General features: G+C 34.7%; 1 protein-coding gene across 3 annotated transcripts in view; it reads right to left on the minus strand.

Annotated features, from left to right (window-relative positions):
• The window catches only part of LOC112127581, a 176,294-nt gene that overhangs the window by 48,661 nt on the left and 102,791 nt on the right, over window positions 1–24,842 (minus strand). For all 3 annotated transcript variants that reach the window (XM_024228711.1, XM_024228710.1, XM_024228712.1), the window contains exon 3: window positions 3,392–3,514. In XM_024228711.1, coding sequence (XP_024084479.1) covers window positions 3,392–3,514 — 123 coding nt within the window. The remainder of the gene's footprint in view (window positions 1–3,391; window positions 3,515–24,842) is intronic.

The raw sequence follows: 24,842 nt of genomic DNA on the forward strand, positions 1-24,842 counted from the left end.
TAATGTTATATAATCATTTCAAGAATATTTAAACTATTAAATATTCAACTAATAATATTCAGAAGATTTCTTGTTAATCTTTAATGACGTTTTCAAATTTTATACCGTCTGACGCACCAAGTTCTATAGACTAATTCAAAGCGCTGTCACGACGTGAATATCCTGAATAATTTCAGCATGAGGCCAAAGGTATCTGAAGCATGAAAGGGTTAATATTGATTTCGAGCTGGAAAACCTCGTGAGAATTTAAATTGAAACCAAAATTTCTGTATTGAATGACTAAGGAATTAAAATATTATATCAACTTAATCGTTTTATAGCTGTACGATCAGTTTACCTGGTTGTAATAACAATCTCAGACAGACTGTACTCATATATATATGATGAAAAAAAAATATATGTATAATTTTTCTTTCTTTCTTTCTATTATTTTAATATATCGTGACAATTTTACTTGAGAATTTTTTCCGGAAATTATTTTTTAAAATTATTTTAATTAAGTACAAATTTTTAATGGTTAGACTATCAGATTAAGGACTTAAGCTTCCTTGCCAATTACATAAAACTTCCAGAGCTGATCTTTTTTGCTTTTGTGTAAGTTATTATTATTTTTTTTATAAATTCAGGTTGCCGAAAATTTACAAAACATTATTTTACAAAAAAAAAACCATGGCAAAAAATTCATAGTATGCTAAAACAATTAAACAAAAAATTGGATATTTTAGTAAAAAGTCAATTTTATCAAAATGGTACCTTCAAGATTCTGTTCTTTCTTGAACATTTAAATGACCTTGAAATACTGGAAAACTATTGGACAATTAAAATTAAACGAGTAGAAGTAGCAACTAAAAAATAAAATAGGAAAACGATCGTCTGTTCGTCCGAAAAACGGAGCAATTTACGATAAAAAAAATAGCAGTAAGCACACAAGGGATGTGCATGTCTGTGCCATATCCCCCAAGGCATGCCTGGGGATTGAACACAAATCGGGTCAACCCCCAGGGACCACCACGCTACATAGCATCCGGTCCACAGCACGTCAATCACCACCTTTACTGGTGCACTATTAAAAGAACGCAAATAATTACATATTTTTCTAAATTTTTGATAAGAAAACAGCCAGTCTTAGGAATTGAAGAGTTCCCTATTCTACAACTATTACTACATCGCAAATTGAAAACAGTCCGTTAAAAAATACTTGATAGTAGCTCCCTTGCCACGAGAGATCCACAGGTAAGCCTAAGATGTCCTATTCTTGGGCTTGCAAGACTATTTCCTTTAACGAGTTGTTTCAACAGAGGAGAGCTTGCTTTTCCTCTATTTATTGTGGGGTAACCTCACGCCATTCGTTAAGCCAATTTTCCAAGATATTATTATTGATAAGTGGGAAATATTGAGTCTCAAGATCCCCGAAACTCGGAAGTATTTAAAGCCACTTTTGCTTTAAAAAAGTCATCTAATTTTACTTACATAAAACATCAACTAAGTTTTGTTATCAATAACGACTTTTAATTTAATTGTATTTATTACGTTAATAATTTTAGTGTATTAATGGTGTGGACTACGCATAATATTAATATTTATTACTATTATTTTTTCAGGTAGGTAAATGCTTTTGTCATTTAAAAGTGATTTACCTTCAAGTTTTAATAAAATAATTACACTCGAATGGATTCTGACATTTCAAAAGCGTTCTTTGTCAAAAGAGTATTTGTCTAGTTTAACCAATCTTTCTCGATGAACTTAGTTTCCTCTTTGAACTTCAGAATTGTGTTTGAGTAGTTGAAATTAGTTTAAATAAACTCCTTTCTTTCATTTACTTTTGACGTTGTTTCAAGCAGCCGCAGGGGTCTCATTAAAGGGAATCTTACCTTCAACGGAATTTCCTTTACAATTTAACAAATTGTGTTAAAGATAATTTGTTAAATTGTAAAATATCATTGTTGAATTCAACTACTACAGATTTTTCTTTTTATATTCCAAACGAGCTTTTCTAATAATTATAATTGTAATTATCAATTATAATTACGTGTAAAAAAACTCATGTTGAATTGTTACTGGGAGTTTGTGGTTGACAAATGTACAAAATGAAAAATAAAAGGGATACGAAACCCCAACAAATTTCATAATTAATAACACAACATGTCATGTAAACCTAAAATAACATAAGCGAAAATAAAATAACCTAAAATAAAATAAACATAAGCGAATCAAAAAAAGTCCTTAATCAGAAATATTTCTATTTTATTGTCATATCTTTGCGGATTAATTGCGTTATGACCTGTGTTCTAATATAACTTATAATTGGAAAATATCAAAATTATTACAGTTATGTTACTAATTCTACGATGTTTTGGTAGTGATTTAGTTTGTTTTCGTCCAATTCTCATGTTTTCTTTGCTTTTATCCTGTTATAATTTCACGGTTAACCCTCTGATCTCATTACAGTTACATATATTCGTTTAATCTGTAAAATTAACTATGTTACTGGAGTCGGTTTTTATTACAATAAAAACGAACAAAAAGGTCTTAGGAAAATTCTTTGCGCCACTGCTCTAAGAATTCTAACACATTTTTAATTAAACGAGAATAATTCGCCTAAGGTTTCATGCGTAAAAATTATTCAGAGAGAATTGAAAAAAATATTTAAACGAAATAAATATAAGATGGTAGTTCAGTTCGCAATTGAGAGTATCCGATTTCTAAACCTTAATTATCCATTATTGAAGTAAAATGTAAATAAAAAGAATGTAAATTATATATTATTGATAAATAACGTGTATTATAAATTGAATACGGAGCAAGATGCATATTCCAGGAATAAATGAAATAACTTTAATTAACGTTGTGATATATATAATGAAATAATTATTCAAATATCATGAGATGCGGTCTGGAGTGATGCAGGTTTCAGAAAAACATTTTCTTTATCGTGCCAACGTTTCGATCTTTATTGAGATCATCTTCAGGGCTCAAAAGATCGAAACGATGGCACGATAAAGAAAATGTTTTTCTGAAACCTACATCACACCAGACCGCATCTCACGATATCTGAATAATTATCGATTAACGGTCACTAATCTCTACACATATAATGAAATGTTATGTTGATGATGTCTAAGTATAGATCGAAAATTACATGGAATATTTTGTCTATAAAAATATAATATATGCCAGACTTGTTTGGTGGCTAATGATTAACAAGGTAACAGTAGATTTTTGGATACGGAAAGTAAAAATGATTCAAATTCTTATAATCATCCACTAGTTGTCGGTAGATTTTCTTCCTTATTTTGTAATATAATTGGTTATCGTGTGCCATCATAATTACAGCTCTCAGATAGCGTAATGAATAATATTTTTTTAAATTATGAAAGTTATTGGAAAATACCTGCAACACCCTCAGCCTAAGAACAAGTGCGAATGGGTAAATCTCGTCGGCCGTAATCCTGATTTCAGGAGTCGGTAGGCTGCACTGGTCCAACGGAATCGCAGATTCTTTCCTCAAACGGCTCTGAAAATATTTTCATAATTGTTAGATATTGAGCATTCTTTTAATAAATCAAAGATTGAAGTAATTAAGATATTATATATTTAACAAAATCCCTTGATATTAAAATATAAAGATTTCGAGGTTTTATCATAAACTTAAATCTTTTAAAGTATTCATAAAGTATCATATGGATTATTAAATATCTCGGTAAAATGTTGGTTTGAAACAGAAGTCATTAAAGAGTACACTATTAAATGTTTTTATTATAATATTTTTATAAAGGCCTAATTTTCTGCAAAGGTTGGCAAGAATCAACATAAATAGTGCGGTGACCTCATCTACTCAAATTTTATTAAGTCGAGTTAAGCCAGTCCACAGTCGTGCAAGAATAAGTTAAGTATAAGTTATTTAAGTTTTTTGAACTGTGTTGCAAAATTTCGAGAGACTTTTTTCGACTATTTGTTGGGATATTTTTCCACCAGACGTAAGTCTTTAGCAGATCCATTTAGTAATTTCTATGTTAGACTGGAATTGTTGATAAGAGGTAAAGCACGATTGATATTGCCGAGGAACCCTTGGTCGCAGACGTGAGATTGTGTTCTCTGTTTTTATTGCACTCAATGCAATAACGAAGTCTCATGCTGTCCTCGATATTACCTCACAAGAGATCAATACATTGAGTAGATAGCTATTATAAACGTACATGGCTTTTTGGGAGAAGCGGGATATATAAATTTATTGGATATACCAATTTAGCGGCATCGTTTTCGAAGATCCGGGAAAGAGATCTTTTTGTACTCTAGTATAACTTTATTTAGCTGTTTCTTCGCATTCGACGATAAAATGGGTTGTAGTTTCTTCTGCCTCATTGCATAACACAAATGAGGGGGTCATCATTGAATATACCCGTGTAGGGGTTTCTCAGGTGCAAGTGACCGGTTAATAGGTCATATTACTCTCCCGAGTTTTACCACGTCTAACTGTAGAAATGTGTGCCATTTTGGTGAAAATTTTTTAATCATGAGATCGTACGTGGCACGTTTAGAGTTCATTTTCTCTTTTCCTTCTTTCTGGATCCATTCTGAGATGGAAAAGTCTATGTTCTTGTTATGCCAGTTTTAGTTTCTAAGTCTGTGTTTGGCAGTTTTGGTGAATGTTTTTAATCATGAGTACGGGCCTGGGACGTCTGAAGTATTTCCATTTCTTAATTGTGTGTGTGTGTGTGTGTGTGTGTGTGTGTGTGTGTGTGTGTGTGTGTGTGTGTGTGTGTGTGTGTGTGTGTGTGTGTGGATTCATTCTGAGATAGGATAAGGTCAGGATATTTTTCCTGTTTTTGGAGAATTGGGAAGCATTCATCGACTATTTTGGTAAAAGGCATATTTACTGGATACGAGTTCCGGGAGTAACAGTGAGAAGATTACACCAAAAAGAGGAATAGACTGCGGACCACATTCTACGGTACTATACATTCAGTGATGGTCTTCTACAAAAAACCTCTCGCCAGGCATTGAAACCAGATATAAAAAGCGTAAAGCTAACTACAGAGTTCTAAAAAATTTATACAGGCAAAATAGATCTTTGTAGATGGAGGTAACAACTTTTTACAACGAGTAAATTGAACTGAACCGAGGAACTAGGAAAATTTCAATAAGGTATAGGTCTGCAGTGCTTGGAGAATAGTAAACTTACTAGGAGAATAGGTTTCTAATATTTTCTTCCTTTTATTTCTCATCATTGTCATAGGTTAACTAGGGTTAGGGGGTCGAATAAGTTTACGGATAAGTTATTTACCCATGATTCAATGTTTTTCCTTGAAGTGGGGTGCACTATGAAAGTGAGAAGTTTTGTTGGTTATGGCTATCCTTTTAAATCCTATCCTAAGCAATCTAATGTATAAACCTTAAGCTAAAATTTTCTCCCATAAACACACATTGCATTAATTGATTTGAGCAGTTCTGATTATAAAATCGTGCTAGAGTTAGCGGCCCAGCTCCTTTTGGTATCAACGAGTCAGTTTGGTACCACTTGCCTTCCTCTCAAATTCCCTAGCTAACAGGTTCATCTTCATGGAGGTAGCTTACATTAGTCTATCCTTGCATGAACCAATGTGCAACTGGTAATTCCTAAAGTATAAATATTCTAGGAGAAGCAGTCTGGTAATTAAAATACAAACCTTTGGGCACTAACAAGAACTTTTTTCCCCTTCAATAGGGGAAGGTGGGTTCTACCGACTATCCGTTATCCACACATGTACCTGTTCATATAGTATAACGATTTTTTTGGAAGTCCTGATGAAGGCGATATATTCTGCCGAAAGGTCGACAAGAAAATAAATGTTGTTTCTGTCTTCCTGGCCTCATCCCCGATCTACCTTTTGGAAAGAAAAAAATATACTTCAATAGGGGGTTGTTGTTTTTTTTGACAGGGGCATCCGATAGCTTGGTCATTTCAGCCCCGAAGCACTAGCGAAATACCGCTACACATTCGTTATACAATCACACCAATAAATACATTCATACATACATTGATCGCACTCATACTGTTTGGTAGATGCAGTACTCTATATTCCTCCATCTACCTGTTCACTACAATAACCCACTCTAATTTGGGGTCGATGGGATACTTTAAAAGTTTTCCGCCGTAGACCCAAGTCACGCATGCGACATGAGGGGTGGTGGAGGTGCTACGTGACCACTAACCCCTTCCCATTCACACCAATAAATACCTTCACACCAACATACATCGATTACACTCATTCTGTTTGGTAGATGGAGTATTCGATATTCGTCCATCTACCTGTTTACTATAATAAACTAAATTGGGGTCGATGGGGTATTTTTATAAAATTTCCGCCATCGGCTCAAGTCTTGCACACAACCTGAGAGGCGATGGAGAAGCTACTTCGCCATCAGCCCCTTCCCATTCACACCAATAAATACATTCACCCATACCAGACAGAAACACAAAACACATATTTTGAAGGGCATATACAATAAAAAATTCCCAATTCCCCTAAAAAGCGGAACAAGGAACCATGAAATTCGCTACCGTGTTCAAGAACTCTTCTTAAGTCCGGCGGCATGCCTACACGCTTTCTGTATGGAGCCAAGGCAAACATGGCAAACATATTTCTAAATTATAAAATATGGTTCAATTTGAGTATAAGTTTAATACGGTAATATTGGGTTAATAAATGATATTGTACATCCGTTCAATAAACATGAATATGAATTACATTTTATGTTACATTTTCATCACAAAAGCTCTATTTGAAGCGGCCAACCCATTGTTTAACAATTAATTAGAGTTTAAACAATTAGTTAACCAGATGGGCTTTTGAGTTTAACTTCAAGCTCTCGCTTATTGCCAAGTCAAATGAGAGCATCGGAGTTGCATCAGTTAAAGGGAAAGCTAGTCAACTCGCTCGTAATTCGAGCTCACCTAATCATCGCTAATCTGGTGATCTGTTTATCAGCCCCCCCTTCCCTGTTTGGGATTAACACTTGATCCGCGGGGTTGAAAAGTTGATCCGCTACGTTTGAATGTTAATCTCGTGGTTGCAGCCCTTCGTTATCCAAACGATGAAACATTCAGTATATTCTCATATTGAATTATTTAGATTTCTTCGAATTAAACTTTAACCTTTTTAGAACAATTTTCAATCTGCTGTTGAAGTAATTAGCAATTTATATTTTAAATTTTACAATAATTAAATTCACTAGTTTTCGTGGTCCGCTTGACTAATTAATATCTTTCAATTAATTAAGGTTTTTAGTTGAGACAAAAAAGTCAGTGTTACGAGCGGGATTCGAACCCTCGATCCTCGGTTAGATGCGCCACTGCTCTACCACTTGAGCTATCGTGACCTCGATCCACTCGGACACTAACTTCCCATCTCAACATTAAATTTCTTTTAAATTTTCCCTACTTTTTGCCATTTTTTAAAAATAAATTACTTTAGTTCCTTCCGAAAGTTACAACTGTTCACGTGAAAACGATAATGCGAGAAAATAAGAAGGTTAAAAATATTGAAGGAAAATTTTATTTTTTTGTATGGATTATATTAACTTTTCTCACGATTGGAAGTAGTAATACTTTCCTCACCGTTTAAAATTGTTATAAACAGATCCGTAATCGTGAATTGAAAGTTTAGATTCAGAAGGAAAAGCATAAATTTAAAATAAAACAGTTTTCCGTTATGTTGAAATAAAATATTTCGTTAAAAAAATACGATTACACGAGAAAGAGAGAGAGCGGGGGAGAGAGAGAGAGAGCGAGAGAGAGAGAGAGAGAGAGAGAGAGAGAGAGAGAGAGAGAGAGAGAGAGAGAGAGAGAGAGAGAGAATACCTACGAACCTATATAAATAAATGGATTAGGAAAGTTGATAAAAATCAATGAAAAGAAAGCATAAGAACAAACATCGTATGGTTCGTGGTCCGATTGACCAAATAAATTGTTTTCAATTAATTATTGCTTTGGTTGAGATAAAAAAATGGCAAAAAGGAGGGAAAATTCAAAAGGTGGGGTTGAGATAGGAAGTTAGTGTCCGAGTGGATCAAGGTCTCAATAGCTCAAGCGGTAGAGCAGCGGCGTATCTAGCTGAAGATCCTGGGTTCGAATACCACTCGTGACACTGACTTTTTCATCTCAACTAAAAACCTTAATTAATTTATAATTATAAATAATTCTCAAATAGGAGGGTATTTACAAATAAGAATATAAGTTAATTTACTCTTTAAGAGGATTAAGTATTTGTGAGTGTAAAAAGATTCTATTCTTGTACTTGGATTATTTTATCAATTATACTAGGATGTTATCTGTGGAAAACAAAGAAGCAAATTGCAATTAATATCGGAGGTCCGGTAGCTAAGCGTATTTTAAAATTGTCTACAAATTGCTTTCCGTCTTGTTGAATTGGGTATTTCGTAACAAACGTTCCTCCGGTCGGCGACTGTTGACCAATTTACTTTTATATCGGAAGAAAAAGATCCCCTTTATTTTTATCAACAAGAAGCATATTATATGGAAAATCGATTTCAACGAAACGCCGACTGAATTGAAATGTACTAGATTTCCCGTTCTGTATTTATCTATTAAATGTTTTCCTGCACTTAACGTGCTTACATTGAATATAATTTTTTTTAATCATTCCCATTACAGGACTTTATGAAGTCATAACAAAAATGAAACATTTCTCTGTTAATTTCCATCTGTTCAACATAATGTTTCTGTTTTATTCTTTTCTAAGCACAAATATTGGTTATTGTTATTTGATTTCAAGATTTTTGTTCAATACATTAATTAATTAACTTGTTTGTTTGAATGAATACAATATTTCGTACTCACTGAGTTTCTTGCACCTAGATTTAAATAGATCTATAATTCTCCTGTACGTTCGTCGAGCTTTCTAGTTAGCTTTATACTGTTAATCAGGTTCCATAACTTGGCTAGTCTTTATTTATTTATTTATTTTTTTTAAGCAGAGTCTGATTTGTCTTTTTTCCTCATCTAGTAGCACAATCATACGCCTGTTAAAACTCTTATAGTAGCACAGCATTTTTGAATGCTTTTCATTTTAATGAATATAGCTGTATGATTATTTACAAAGCATAGTACAAGCATGGATTACATAATTCGTCTGCCGGAGGTCGTTGTGAAGAGAAAAAAAATTAAAAAAGAAATAATAATAAAAAGAAAAAGGAATAAATCAACGTGTAGCATTATTCGCTATATGCTAGCACCCCCCCACACACACAAATATGTAAAAATACTTATAATAAAAAACAAAAAAGTCTTAATCTAAAGTGACTAAAATCGGATATAATAAAATCATATAATATAAAGGTATATACATATTTTAATATAAAGGTGTTAATACCAGCTGAACTGTTGGCCAACCCCAGGGGAACATGAAACTTGTACCCAGTACAGGCTTTAGAGTTTTAGGGTTCCGAGGTAACAAACGGTACCATTGTGATTTTACGATAGTTTATGAACCTACTTCACTGAACATCTGTCATGAACCGCGGTGGCCGTGCTAATCCGACTAATATTTGACACGTTAGCCGTTCCGGGTTCGAATCCAGGCTTTTTAGTTGATAATAATAGGAAAAAAATAATGTAAAATGATACCTCGAGTCCTCGACCCCCAACGAGTAGTTTCTCTTTTTTCTCTTGTTCAATATGTTTTGTATTTTAACTACTTAGTTTTGTACTGTTTTTTAAAAATAATTTGTATTAATGTGTGGTGATTAGTGATCGTTAGTCGATGATTATTCGGAAATCTTGAGATGCGGTCTGGTGTGATGTAGGTTTCAGAAAAACATTTTCTTTATCGTGCCAACGTTTCGATCTTTATTGAGATCATCTTCAGAGCCTGGGATTTACAAACATTGTTTAAATACCGGCCATACAGTTTTAAGTGAGTAGAAATTCTTTGATTGAATATAAAAAATATTTTTTTGCATTGTATAAATTCACTTTTTTCCACATCCTACATGTATTTGTTAAATTTAAACAACGTTTGTAAATCCCAGGCCCTGAAGATGATCTTAATAAAGATCGAAACGTTGGAACGATAAAGATATGTTTTTCTGAAACCTACATCAAACCAGACCGCATCTCACGATTTCCGAATAATCATTTGTATTAATGTATATCAAATCGAATTACTCATTATGTTTGGCTCAAAATGATAACAAAATAATGAAAGTAAACTTATTTTATATAAAACTAATTACTAATGGATTACTATTCCACACACACACACACGAGGGTATGAATTTGGTCGAACTTCTTTTTTCACCCCACTAACCATGCAAGTTTTTAACGCGCCAAAGGAAAGTTTGAACCGAATTAACTCTTTTTGTTGGCGAGCCGGGTTGAATTATGTGAGATTTTACCGCTGTAAATCAGGAAACTCCGTTTTAAACTTTGGACTAATCTCTTTCCGACCTCCTGACCGGGACAACGGGTTTGCTCTGGCGATATTTTACAAAAGGTTTATTTTTTATTTTTCCGAGGCGTGAAAAATGACCCTGGCCCGCCGAGTGCCAGCGCGGCTCAATGCGATTTCCGTATAAAGCAAACCAGATCATTTTTTATTTATCGATTTTTTTTAAGCGTTCCTGACAATTCATTTTAGTTATATCGTTCATCGCATAAAACAAAATCCTTGTAATAAACTGTTGGTTGGCTTTTTATCAATAATAATAATGCAAATACGTCTTCAGCAAACAGAAACACCGTTCTAATATTGCCACTGTTTGTCTTTAGGTGCCACTTTCGCCGAGTCGGATAAAAGTCAAACATAGCAAATCAACACGCTAAGAAACGAGGAAAACCTTAAGATCACAGAAAATATCGTCGGAAGGATTGAATATCAATCGAGTATTTTATCAAACGTGAAGCTGATGCAGGCAGTAGCTAAATCAAAACTGTTCTGCAGCAAAGGACGTGGAGCGGTAAACCCATTTGGTTTTAACTATTTATGGCTCTTATGGCTGTCACGGCCACTACTCTGAACGAAAAACGACGACACCCACTTTTACCTCTTTTGATATGCCCCTTCTCTGTTATGTGCAGGTAACAACCTTTAAAAACACTTTTCGATATTTATGTTTATTTTTTGGCGGGGAAAAAAAACAGTCTAAAAATGTTCGATAACATTAGTAATAAAACGTTAAACCAATCTTGTCTTCTGTCTGCGTCTATGTCTACTGAGCTACATATTGTTTTTTATTCTCTTAAAATGTTTCTCTATCTCTTATTACTCTCTATCTGTGTAATTTGTTTTCTAGTATTATTATAAGTGGGAAGTTTATGGGCCGACAAACAGCTGAGGTCATCGCCGGCCCTCTGCCAGTTTTCCATCTTTTTCTTTTCTTTCGCGCATATTTTGTTTTAAACTGCAGCCATTTGAGCGTCTCGATCTGGTTACTGACTCTCTGATTTCAGATATATACTACGTTGATATTCTAGAATGCTAGTCTCTCGTTTGTACCTCAGGTTGTCAAATACAGAATAAAAACAAAACATACAATACTTATATATACATCACCACAAACATAGATGTCTGGTCACATTCACTCCCCCAGAGTACTCGATATTCCTCGGGGCGGGGTTATAAGCAACCCCTTCCTTTCACGCTAACAAATTACATTCATTCCAATAAATTAACATAAAGTCAAACACAGACACAACACAAACACATAAAACTATATACATTTAAAAATCCATATAGCCCTGAGGTACCGGAACAGCGATTTGTGCCCGCTGTCGTGCCTCAAGACTATGCACAGGTCCGATGATATGGCAAAATATTGTCTATATACATCAAGCCTTGTGCACTTGAAGAGGTGCTCGACCGTTATTCTATCCTTACATAACGGGCACCTACGCGGTCGCTTTCCGGCCAGAAGGTGCCCGTGCGTTATTCTTGTATGACGTATGCGTAGTCTTGTCAGTATGGCCTTTTCCCCTTTCGAACCGTTCTCCGTGGACTAGGGACCGACTTCTTTCTTAACCTGCCAGAGTTTGGCATGGTTAATTCTATTTCTTCGAGCCCAGCTGTTTTCCCATTCTTTTTTTATTTGAGTTTGAAATTAGTAATTTTAGGTCCGCTGGGCGTACAGGTTGGGAAGCGCCGTGGGGCCTTCCAGCGGCTCCTTTGGCCACCCTGTCTGCTTCTTTGTTCCCGGCTATCCCTATGTGGCCGGGAACCCATGCCAACACGACCTTCTTCCCAACTGCATCGATCCGTTTGAACTGTTCTTTTATCTTGTTTATTAAGGGTCTTCTCCTGAGCTTCTGGACCGCACTGAGCGAATCGGTACATAACAAAAAAGAGTTGTCGTTTTTATTTCTTATCATGCTCAGTGCGAGAGATATGGCGTTTAGTTCCGCCGTGTACACGCTTGCGGCAGGAGGGATCGATAATTGTTTAAATTCTCCCTCCGTGTACACGGCACACCCCATGCCCTCTGCCGTTTTGGACTTTGGTGTCCCATGTCTATATTCATCTTTTAGGGTTTCAAACATTCCTTTATATATATACTCGGGAGTCTAGTTTTTCTTTAATTTGGCCATATCCCATTGTTTTCTAGTAATCAATCTTTTTCTACCTAGCTGCCTGTTATTTTCACAATATTGTAGTTAAACAAATTACATTTTAACAGCTGATCTATTATGCTAAACCATCAAGACTTGAAGGTATTGCAAAACTGATCAATTCTGCCCCGTGAAACTTACGAGGCTGTAGACCTCCCACATCTCTTCTCACGCTCTCTCTCATGCTTTTACTTTGTTTGTCTACCTATCTAGAAAAAAACCAAGCAGAGGAGGTTAACTTACTGACAATTCCTAACTCAACGCAGTTCCTAGCATGAAAACGTCATGGATTTGGTGATGATTGCAATATTCCGTTGTGGACAGAAAGCACTTCACTTTGGAAAAATGTATCAGAATCGTCTTATGTTTTATTTTTCCTGCCAATGAGGTTATGACTCTACTGAAAATCTGAATAGTACATCGGTTACATGTTTGGATAAATTAACAACTTATCTGGAGCCACTGGCACTGGACGCACTAGTCCAACTTGGCTGACCTTTTTTACACGCAATTTAGCCCCATTCAGGAACTATTAGTAATGACATGCGATACCAATCGATATGAGTAAAGTATCGAGTATTTTCTTTCGATACCGAATAATTTTGGTAGCGAATATTGTCATTCGATACAATTACTGTATCTAGTACTTTTTGTTGTATCGAAAAATATACTCAAATAGATTTTTCGTCGAGTGTTCAAGTAATATTGTATTATTTTCCGTTCGAAACTTACCTCTCATCAACAAAGTTAATCTATATTTTTTATTGGTGGTTGGCAAGTCTAATGATAATTCTGGTAATTCATAATTCTTTCCCGCGACGCACCTCGCACTTTCAATTTCAGTAATTTCTTATAAAATGTTTTTGTCTTTAAGTCCCTAAAAGGTGTTTGCCTTTCTTCTCGTACGTAGATACATAATCATGTCTTTTTTAAAAAGATAGTTCCTACTCACAGTAAGTTGTTTTGCAACGATCCGGATTTCGAGCTGTTTAGCTTCCTGATGATGAGCTAAAAGGCTCGAAATCTGGATCGTTGCAAAACAACTTTCTGTGAGTAGGAACTATCTTTTTAAAAAGGATTGAACACCACACTCACTCCATCAATTATCATTTCTATGAATCATGTCTTTTCCCAAAAGTAAGACATGAGGTTATTTTACTTAGAAAACTGGATCGTTGGCATTTTGTAAACTCTGAGGAATACGGCTTATCTTTTAAAACATTTGAAAACCAAACACCCGATGATAAATTTTTTCAAAATTCGATAACGATAAAATTGAATTATCAATTATGTTGAATGTGTTGGCAGTTTTTCTTGTTCTTACCTATGTACGCACTAAATGAAAAAATACTTAAAAATGAAAACAAAACAAAAAACAACTGCAATTTCTTGATTATTTTAACGTATTATATGAGCGTATTTTAACCAAAGATTACAATTGTAAGTTGATCATTTATGAATAAACGAAAAAGTACTCATATGAGTAAGTACTTGTTAATATGGAATATTTCTTTCCATACCAGTATCGAATACTGATATCGAATATTTTCGAGTATCACACGTCACTAACTATTAGACGAGCGAGTATCCCTTCTTTTGGTATTTTCTAAATAAATTTGAATTTCTCTATTGCCTTTGCTTCTGTCTTGCTGCCTGTCTCCCATCTTCCTTAGAGTATAAACTTGTTGAGAGATTGATACCACATTGTCCTCTAGAATCAACGGCAAACACGCTACCATCCATTTTTTATGACACATATAAGATTTAGATCCTGCAGCAATGATATATTCCTTTTTAATTAGGTTTTCTTTCTGTTTTGTTAAGTATTTTAATCTTGTTCATCTTCTGCCCATTCATTTTTAGCTTTTATTTCTCTCAGTCTCTCCCTCTCTTTCTGTCTGTCTGTCTGTCTGTCTGTCTCTCTTTCTCTCTATCTCTCTCTCTCACTCTCACTCACTCTATCTCTCTCTCTCTCCTTTTCACTTGAATATATCAAACAAATCACTACATCTATTAATCTATCTATTGAATATTTATTTCTAAACGTAATATTTTGAAAATTAGCTTAATTACTCCAAGGGATGTTGGATTTATATTTAGTGTGTAAATACCGGCTGCCTTTCTCGTCATTTAATTATGGAAGGCCGTTATTATCGCTATAATCATAATCTCTGAAAATCCCAACTCGGGGGGGGGGGTTTCCGTGCCCGGTAATCTCTACGCTTCGATGTTAGTAGTATTAATCAGGATTCTAAATATTGAAAAAGGAATTTCGGGCTGGAGTTAAAAAAACGTTTATTAAACTTAATATACAGTGTCAGTTTACTTTAAAAATTGATTTTTTCTCCATTTCTATGCTATAATTTTATAGAATTTATTTCGGTTTTTCACAAGAGATTTTACTTTTTTTTTACTATAAGGGTAATTTAATTTGTATTAATATTTAGAATTTTATGAATACAACCAAACCATTTTTGGTGTATGTAAAATAAGGGGAACATTTTCGTATGGTCTGCGAGTAATAAACATATAATTTGGCAATTACCAACAAAATTTGGTCTTGGTATTGTTAGTGCATTGGTCTGTCAGACGCGTTTCGGCCTTTATTAATTAGATCGTCTGTTATTTGTGCGGTCAAGTTTAAAAGGTCGTAAGAGGTGAGTGCGCACATCGGTATGTAGCTGCCTTTGTTGGAGTAAATCTAGGTCAATAGGTATTAAAATTAAGTGCCCAGACTTAATTCACCAACGACAAGACGAAGGCGGCGTTGCCACCCAATTGGCGCAAAGTTAAATAATATAATTAAGTAAAAGGAGATGGTGTTTCATAGATTTTACTTCACAATGCTATTTTATTAGCACATATTACTTTAAATTCAACTCCAATATTTTATCCCTTTATGACGGATAACTTTTTCTTTTAATTAACAGACTAAGTTTTCTTCTTATACAATTGCTGTGAGTTATTGTAGAACCCGAAAGCAAATTAATTAGAAAAATACTTTCCCTTCAGGTTACAACGTCCAATTAATAAGCAAGAATTACTCAGAAGAGACCGAAAAAAAATTTAAAATCGAATGACGAGATAGTAAATGTGGGAAGAGGTTTTCATCTTTTAATTTAAAATCTCATTTAATCCATGGATTAGCACAGTTTTGGTTTTTAGATTTTATCACGGTATCTTCTTTGCGAACTTTATATGTATTGCTTTTATAGCTAAAAAAACATAAATAAATGCATTTAAAAGGACCAAGCTAACTTAAATCTTAAAAACGGAACGGAAGGAAGACCTTTTGATTGAAATTGTTTCAAATGTCATCCCACCTCAAACTTCATTTTATTTTTTTTTATTACTTTCAACATAACTTTTTGAATGTATTGCAAGTCTGGCAGTTTGTGTTGTTACTAATAATTAAAAGAAAGTCTGTAACTTGTACGTTAGTATAAGTAAATTAACGTCTTTTGATAGTAGTTCATATTAATAACAGATCCACCGACAGGATTATAAATCGGATTTTATGATTATAAAATATTCTTTTTTGGCAGATAACAAGTTAGAATTTACACAGTCGCACTGAGAATACACAACGGCATATTTTAGCAGTAGGAATCCGCTTTTTTAGTCCAACAATGGTTGTAGTATCACTTTGTAAGCCATGAGCCGGTGTAAAGCCCTGCTTGATAACCTTTGCCGGTTTTAGATTCCAATCAATGTAATGGATCACAGCTAGTAAATTGTGGGTTTTTATCCATATATTTAACTACGTATTTATTCAAATTTGTTAACTTTGTCCTTATGAATTAATTAAGGCTTTGGTTGAGATAAAAGAGTCAGTGTCACGAGCGGGATTCGAACCCACGACCTTCGGCTAAATACGTCGTTGCTCTACCACTTGAGCTATCGTGACTTCGTTCCACACTAACTTCCCATCTCAACTGCACTTTTTTTTTAATTTTCCCTCCTTTTTGCCATTTTTTATCTCAACCAAAACCTTAATTAATTGAAAACAATTTATTTGGTCAATCGGACCACGAAACCTAACAGTTGTTTGTTCTTATGTTTTATTTTCATTGACTTTTATCAACTTTACTAATCTATTTATTTATCTAAGTTCGTAGGTATTCTCTCTCTCTCTCTCTCTCTCTCTCTCTCTCTCTCTCTCTCTCTCTCTCTCTCTCTCTCTCTCTCTCTCTCTCTCGTGTAATCGTATTTTTTTAACGAAATATTTTATTTCAACATAACGGAAAACTGTTTTATTTTAAATTTATGCTTGTCCTTCTGAATCTAAACATTCAATTCACGATTACGGATCTCTTTTATAACAATTTTAAGCGGTGAGAAAAGTATTACTACTTCCAATCGTGAGAAAAGTTAATATAATCCATACAAAAAAAAATTAAAATTTTCCTTCAATATTTTTTAACCTTCTTATTTTCTCGCATTATCGTTTTCACGTGAACAGTTGTAACTTTCGGAAGGAATTTATTTATTTAAAAAAATTCTTAAAAAAATGTCAATAAAATAATAGCCGGAGCCTCTCTCATCAAAGGGCCAGCAGCGTTTTATTTGTAAACTCGACAAGGACAAAAACGAACTTTTTCTTATATACCAGATTTTTGCTGTCAGCAGTGAGATGTCAACCCCGGTGGCTGACGTTGCCCCAAATGTTACCGCAATGCCACAATCTGGTCAGTCATTAGGAAAAAGCTGTGTGCGAACCCAACAAATGGCGTTTCTCTAGTTGCAGTCAAAATAATTTAAAACTCTAGGGCAAGTCTTAGGCTTAGGGTAAAGATGATGGTTGTGAAGTGTTCAACTCTATTTTCCAAACATTGCTCCATTTTTCAATTGTTTATAATATAATCTGACACATATTATGTGGTCTTGTAACATAAGGGAAGCTTGCATGGAAAAGGGGTGGCTTGTTAATAACATGGCAATGTCATGTACATAAGAGGCGGTAAGTGGATTCGCATTTGTGGGCATGTCGGAAGTAAAAATTGTGTTCAGCAGCGGAGCGAATATCACCCCCTGTGGCAGACCAGCCACATTTCGGAAGCCTCCGATCCCTGGTTTACAGCAAAAAATCTCTCCTGGGGTATGATTGTATAATTATATAACAGGCCTGGGTAAAAATAGTTTTAATTTGTATAATAATCCCTTATGCCTCACTTTGTCGAAAGTATGAGAAACATTTCAAGACATTCCATTCTTGTACAGTTTCTGCTCGAGAAATGAGTTAACGTAATCTGACACTCTGTAAAGTAGATGACTTTTGAAATGATGAGCTCAAAAGTTGAATTGATGATCTGGTAAAGTGTTGGAAATAACAATATAGATGATTTTTTTAAATTTAATTTTCGAATAATTATGAAATAATGGGTAACAAACGAATAGTCCGGTGAGATAAAGAGAAGGGGATATTTTATTTGACTTTGGGATCATTTTAATAAAGAAAGTTATTATAAGGGAGTATTGTATGGGAAAGCGTGCGGTTCTTAATTATTGTATTAATTAAAGAAGTCAGAAATAGGGCAGCTTAATCATCCATCCCTGAATATAAAAGATGTATTTTGTGATGGTAGCCATCTGATTGATAAATAAGATTAAAACTAAACCAAATGAATGGCTAATTGATAAAAAGATTAAGAATTTACTTTTTTTTTATAAAATAGATAAATAAAAAATTACGATAGAATGGCAAATTCGGTGGTGTATTTACCATTGATGTTTATTACTGCCTTTTTTTTAAATAATATTTATTCAGTCTTACGGTAAAATCACGACAGAAGGGAAAATACTGTGATGTATTTACCATTGATTTTTTTACTGCTTTTTTAAAAATAATATTTATTCAATCTTACGGTATCTGGTCGTTATTGAAAAAAATGTTGCAAAAATGATGAGCTGGTTACTCTTTGCGTATGTAAATGTTAAAGAGAGAAAAAATAATTTTGACATTCCGTTTTGTTTTAATCGTCTGTTTTATTATCATAATCCTAAATAGACGTGTAAATAAGTGAGTCAGTAAAATTGCACCAAAATTATTTTGTAAGTAAATATTTTATTTTTACGTTTATTTTTGGATTAAGAAGACACTTTTATAATTTGAACATATTAAGAATCATGAACGTTCTCGTTAGTTCTAATCAGGAGTAAATATAAAATTTCTTCTGAATACTGCTTCTAAATTCTATTCCAAATCAAGCTAAATAAAGTTTGTAATGGTTAATTTTTGTAGATTTTAGCGTAATGTTGGAGTTTGTTAGTGAAATTGATCTATTTACAAGTTTGCGGACGTGTTTATAGTTAAGTCTGTTAGTGAATTGGTTCATAATAAGCGAAACTACTTGTCATTTACAGACCTTTGCAATCTAAGTTAACATCGGACCTCAATTGAGTTATTTAAGTTCGAATTTGGGGTGGTTGTGTTTAGAAAATGAACAACAAACGCGTTGTGAAGGTTGCAGTAACAACATTGAAATATTCATTATGTTTATAAACAATTTAGCTATTTATTTAAATATATTTGAATTTCTACATAAAGAAACTATCAATATTATAATTGAATGAAGAAAGTACAAAAGACTAATTTAATCTGTTTTAGTAATTAATTGACTATTTGATTAGGCTCGTTTCTAGAAAATGGTGTTTATTTAACAGCCCGTATTTGCTGTTGTTGAAAGCATAAATGGCCATCTGTGGTAGAAGACACGATGAACATTTACGTTTATGGTAGTGGGTAGGATTTATTATAATACTATTTATATTATATACATCACACTTTTATATTTAACATCAAACGGCCCTTTTAACTTAATTATACAGTATTAAAAAGTAAACAATTAAAAATTAATTAATTTAAAAAACTGGGACATTTGTATTTATTTGTTTATTCTCCTTAATAATTAGGTATAAAGATTAATATTTTTATTAAAACGTAAACACAACATTAATAACGTGTTCTTCATCTTTATAGATTGCTATTAACCCTTTCTAATATTTTACCGTTTTTAGATTAAAAATAAAGAAAATCGATTTGGATCCTTTGCAGTTAGTGGTTTTTTAAATCGTTTTGGTTGATGAAATTTGAATAAAAAATTGAATTTTAAGTTTTTTCATAAAAGTATGACTCTAGTTGATAAAATCTCGCCCGGACAGATGTTTTGGTCAAAGACGGATGTAGCCCATAGTAGATAGTCCAAGTCCTGGGTGTATCGCGGGTAAGCTCTTTATTAGTCATCAGAAAGCTACGGAGAATAGCCTAGTCCCTAGAAGTGTCCAGCAAACGGTTCTCTACTACTGGAGAGGCATCGAGTATAAAGGCGACTATTCGTAAATCAGCATCTCGCTTGGATACTTTAACAATGGGGGCTGGTTAGAGTTCATGATGGGTGATGGGTTATTGGGTCTCCCCACTCGCGGTTACAATGTGGTTAAGGCTCGGGGCCCAAGAAAGGTGTACCTCGTGTCCTCTTCCACGTCCCTCTCTCAATCCAGGTCCCTTCATTCTTCCCTGTGACCCCTCCCGACCGTTGGTTACAATAATGGTGCAACACTGAGGGCGTGGCAACCTCTCTAAAGCACAAGCTGTACTCGTGTAGGCCTCGGGTCGGCATGGCGCGGCGGGTGCCTTATCAGAGGCACATGAGGGTTAGGGTACCAGATCCTGTCTGCATAGACGGGGAAGGGTGCATAATCATCTGTACTACGGGGTAACAGAAATGTTCCAAGGTTCAGCCCCTGTTACACTGGGAATGTACTCGTAGTGGTTCGTGGTGACGCCCCTGGCGGGAACTTAAAGAAAAGGCTGTCTTCTATCTGTGACCTTCGCACGAAACTTGCGTATGACCACACCCAGCCTCGCGGGATTCGGCGGATCGGGCCGAAGCGTATAAGGGTTGAAGACGCTATGACTACGCTGACAGAGTCCCTCGAATGCGTGAGTAGTGGTGGATGGGAATGGGTAGTGAATCAGTATGCTTTGCACGCAGGTGTAAGTTGAGCTCGATTGGAGGCTTTTACCGTGGGCAGTCTCCTCTAGGGGATGGTTAGTAATTCCACTTTAAACAAAACCGCGGCCGGAGCGGATCCGGTAGTTTCTACGCTTGGGAAGCCCCAATACTCTGGGAGATAGAGTGGCGTTCTCTATCTAGGGAGTGCGCGGGAGACCAGGCTGATGTATTCCGGCCCTTTGCGCGCGGCATACGGTTCGATGCTTAATGCGGACTCGACCACTCGGAATGGGCAAGCGGGGAGCGAGGTTGTCTTGGCCACTCGGGGCTGAGCTGACTCTTCACCAATGCTACGGCAGTAACACACTTCTGCGTATGTGGAGGTGTGTTAGCTCTCATCGTTAAAGATCCTCTTTGTCCTTTTAAGGACGACCGAGTATACAGGAAAGCAATGTCCCCACTCGCGGGTTTAGGAGTTCAAACGCGTTCGGCATTGCGCCATTTTCAGTGAGGAAACGCCGAAACGTGTTTGAATAACTCAAAACCCGCGAGCGCAGACAGGTCCAATAAGTGACCGTGTGCCGGTTCAATACGAATGGAGGGAGTTCTCTTCAGAAATGTGTGCCAGTTTGGTTTTTGTTAATCAGATGACCAGAACCGTGTATGGAGAAGACATGGGGAATTTTAGCATTTTCAGTGGCATATGATGGAATTAATGTCCAAGACCCGAACTCATTATCATACAGAATGGATCTTTGACTGTACTAAAGAACCTTGAGGAAGTTATTTTGGAAGCTGAGGTTCCATTCGCTCCATTTATTTGGGACAACTTCGTGTTAATATAAAATAATGCTCGATCGCACGTAGCTCGTGTCTTGTCCCATCACTCGGAGGCTGTAGGGATTACCAAAATTAAACGGCCTGTAAATTTTCTGAGCATGAATCTTATAGAAAATTTATGGGACCTGATAAAGAGAACTGAACTTTTTGAAACCTCTTTGTCGAAGAATGGGATTCTGTTTCACAAGACGAAATCCGATCGCTTTTTATTCGATGCCTAGGAGAGGTATCCCGCGGGACTAGGTAATACGCAAAAGTGCCAAACTAGGTATTAAATAGTTATTTACATTTTAATTTATCACAAAATAATTTCTCGGTGGTTGGGTGAATTTTCTTTCAAACCATCATAATTAAGTAACTTCTATTAAAACTCATAAACTTTTGTTCTTTTAAAACTAAGTATATTGTATTTAATGTAATGAACAAAAAACATTGGTTTGAAATGAATACAATATACGAGGTCGGTTTTTTTAAAATTTTAAAGTGTGAAATAGCAACAAAAGCTTTTCTAGTTTTTAAATGGATGGGGCAGAGTTTTTAAATTCATTTTCTAGTGACCCTCGAGAAGTTTGCGGAGGGTTAATTTACACGGGCTTGCGAACCTTTAAAGTGGTCCTCGACGAGCTGACTGAAGTGCAAATCGTTAATCATCGAGCTTGGTATTTACATTTAACAAACGCTAACAAAATAACAAAAATTCACCGCATTCCTGAAAGCCAAGCGCTCTCATTTCCCATTTTATTAAATTAATAAACAAATTCTTTTTACAAATTATAGAGTCCGAGACAAAAAAAATAGCCCACTTTCATATTTAATACATTTTGGGTATATGCTCAATTTTCTTTTTATTTTTTAATTATTCGGAGATCGTGAGATTTTTTTATTCTTTTTATTAATGCTTTTAATAATAACTTTCTGTTATATTTTAAATGTATCTTGTTAATTATCTGCCAGTAAAAGATTAATTCATAAAAATAATAGTAAATATTAATTTTGAGTTGGGACAAAACGACAGCACATGTTTTGAATGGTTTTTTTTAAACTTAAATAAAACTGTAAAAAAAAAAACCACTTAAATCAAATTACAAAATAATTCTGTAGCCCAGCATAGTCTCCATTTTTTCTCCAGCTAGCATTCGATATGGAAGGTCGAAGAAAATATTGAGAAAATTTCTATTTTCATTGGATCGTGCGCTTCACACTTTGGGAGTGGATCGAGGTCACGATAGCTGAAATAGTAGAGCAGCGGCGTATCAAGCCGAAGATCGTGGGTTCCAATCCCGCTCGTGCCATTGACTTTTTTATCTCAACAAGCAACCTTGATTAATTGTAATAATGCATACTGTTCTACCAGAAATAAAAACAAGTTTTATTGTTTTATTGTGATTGATGCCATCACATACCATCACACATTCGCACTTTTTTTCAAATACCATTTCTTCTTTCAGTAGGCCGTGGAAATAACATCTTTAACCATCAGGGCCGTTCTGGTTAATTTTTAAAATTTGGAAATTGTATCTTTCTCTACTACTCCTTCCAGTAGATAAGTCACGGGAGAAATGTTTATGGCCTTCATTATGAACATTATTTAGAGGAGGTATCTGTTTCGGTTTCCTCATCTGGATTTGCGTGGCGTCATTTATGACCCGCTTTATATAGTTTTATGTTGATTGACACTCCAGCTCTTTGCGCGATTGGCTAAGCTGTCAAAAAGGGAGTTGAAGCAATCCTCAAGATTTTTCGTTTTTCCCTGCTGGTTAAACCTATTTGGTATATTCTTCATTTGGTTTTTCTCTGGCCGGACGCCTTGTTGTTTTCAATATCCTAAAATTAGTTAACGTCTTTCCCATTTCAACGAAGTATTTCCCTTCGTTTATTGCAACACGAGAAAATTATTTACGTATTTTTGTTGTTAATTATTTAAGAATTTAATTAATTAATTTTCCAAGTTATATTTTAAATAATTAATTATTTTATTTTAATTTTAATTATAATAAGTCTACGGTCCTATTCTGCTGGATTATTCAAAAAGGTAAAAATACGTTCATACTTCATTGTTTGTTGTTTGAAATTTCCGAAATCGATATTTTACGATTGTTTACCCTTAATATTTTTACGCTTTCAGAAATTTGCAAACAGCTGGCTCGACCCATTACAAACGTTTGCGTCGAGCGACGTTGTTGGATACCATTGGGTTTAGTTGTTTTTAAGATTTTTGTTTAAAAACAATAGGTATGCTATCTTTTATCTTAACCCGCCTTAAAGACAATATACTACCAGGGATTAAAATTTTACTGGCAATTAACAAACACCATTCGTTTAAAATGTAGCTGAAAAAGTAATGTATGTTTATAAAACTTAACGAAACTTCCGTAATGTGTAGACAAAGTATTAGGGCGGGGGCTATCTTTTTAAGTCAACCTTTTGGGCCTGCCGGTGATCTAGACTGGAAAGTGCAAGAATGTTCGTTTTGTTTGAAAACTAGCGTTTGAGTTTTTATTAAAGGCCTCGTTTCATGATGAAGTTGATCATTGATTTTCACTTATTACAGTTGTGTTTTGATTATTTTCATAAACCGACCTGACCTAGAATCAATGAGACATTAATTACTTTAAGGTTTGTTTAATAAGTTATCTCAATTATTTTTCATCCTTTCGTATTTCCGCTGACTTCGAACTGATTTCAGCGTACTTAATCACTGTGGTGGATTAGTTCGTGGTTCCTGTTCTTGAACTGTGACAGGTCATTTGGCCAACTCAATCTACCTTTCATCCTTCCGGCCACAGTTAAGACAGTTAAGATTCCAATCACTGATCAATGAATTAACCGAGTTTCAACTTAAAGCTTGCACTTTTTAAATTTTATTATGGAAAATTATTAATAAATTAATAAATCTACACGATGTTAATAAACATTAAAAAATTACGTTTTTGTTTTTGATCCTGTCAAATTGATAAAGAAACATTTTCGAAACAGTCTTTGACTTCAGTAAATAAGAAAACAAAAAGATTTTATCTGTGCTTTTTGTCCCCAATTGAAGAATTAGTTGGAGGAAAACAACTATATTAGATTGGGTGCACTAGCGTGGGACATTTTCGGAAAGGAGGTTGAATTTTTTGCGCTTTATGCTTTTTAACAAATTGAGCTAGTAGCAAACTTTTTCCTCCTGTTTTATTTATCAAAACAAATTTTATATTGCGCAGAATGAATTTAGCTTTTAGAAGTGTCACTTTTTGCGAATTACGTGTTTTGGTGTATTTTGCCTTTGTAAACTTGCAACTCCGGCTGTTTTGTTTAAAGTCCCTCTTCTTTTAGGTGTATTTCTTATATATTTTAGTCTAAAAAACTACCTTCTAAAATAAAACATCGTTTGTCATTCCTTAGAAAAAGGTAAATTGGAGTGAAACGTTTTTATGGCTTAATGTGGGCGGGAAAGTTAAAAATTT

The sequence above is a fragment of the Cimex lectularius genome, unplaced genomic scaffold, assembly GCF_000648675.2.
Source record: "Cimex lectularius strain Harlan isolate CLEC.00 unplaced genomic scaffold, Clec_2.1 scaffold198, whole genome shotgun sequence".
In the NCBI taxonomy this organism is placed as follows: Eukaryota; Metazoa; Arthropoda; class Insecta; order Hemiptera; family Cimicidae; genus Cimex; species Cimex lectularius.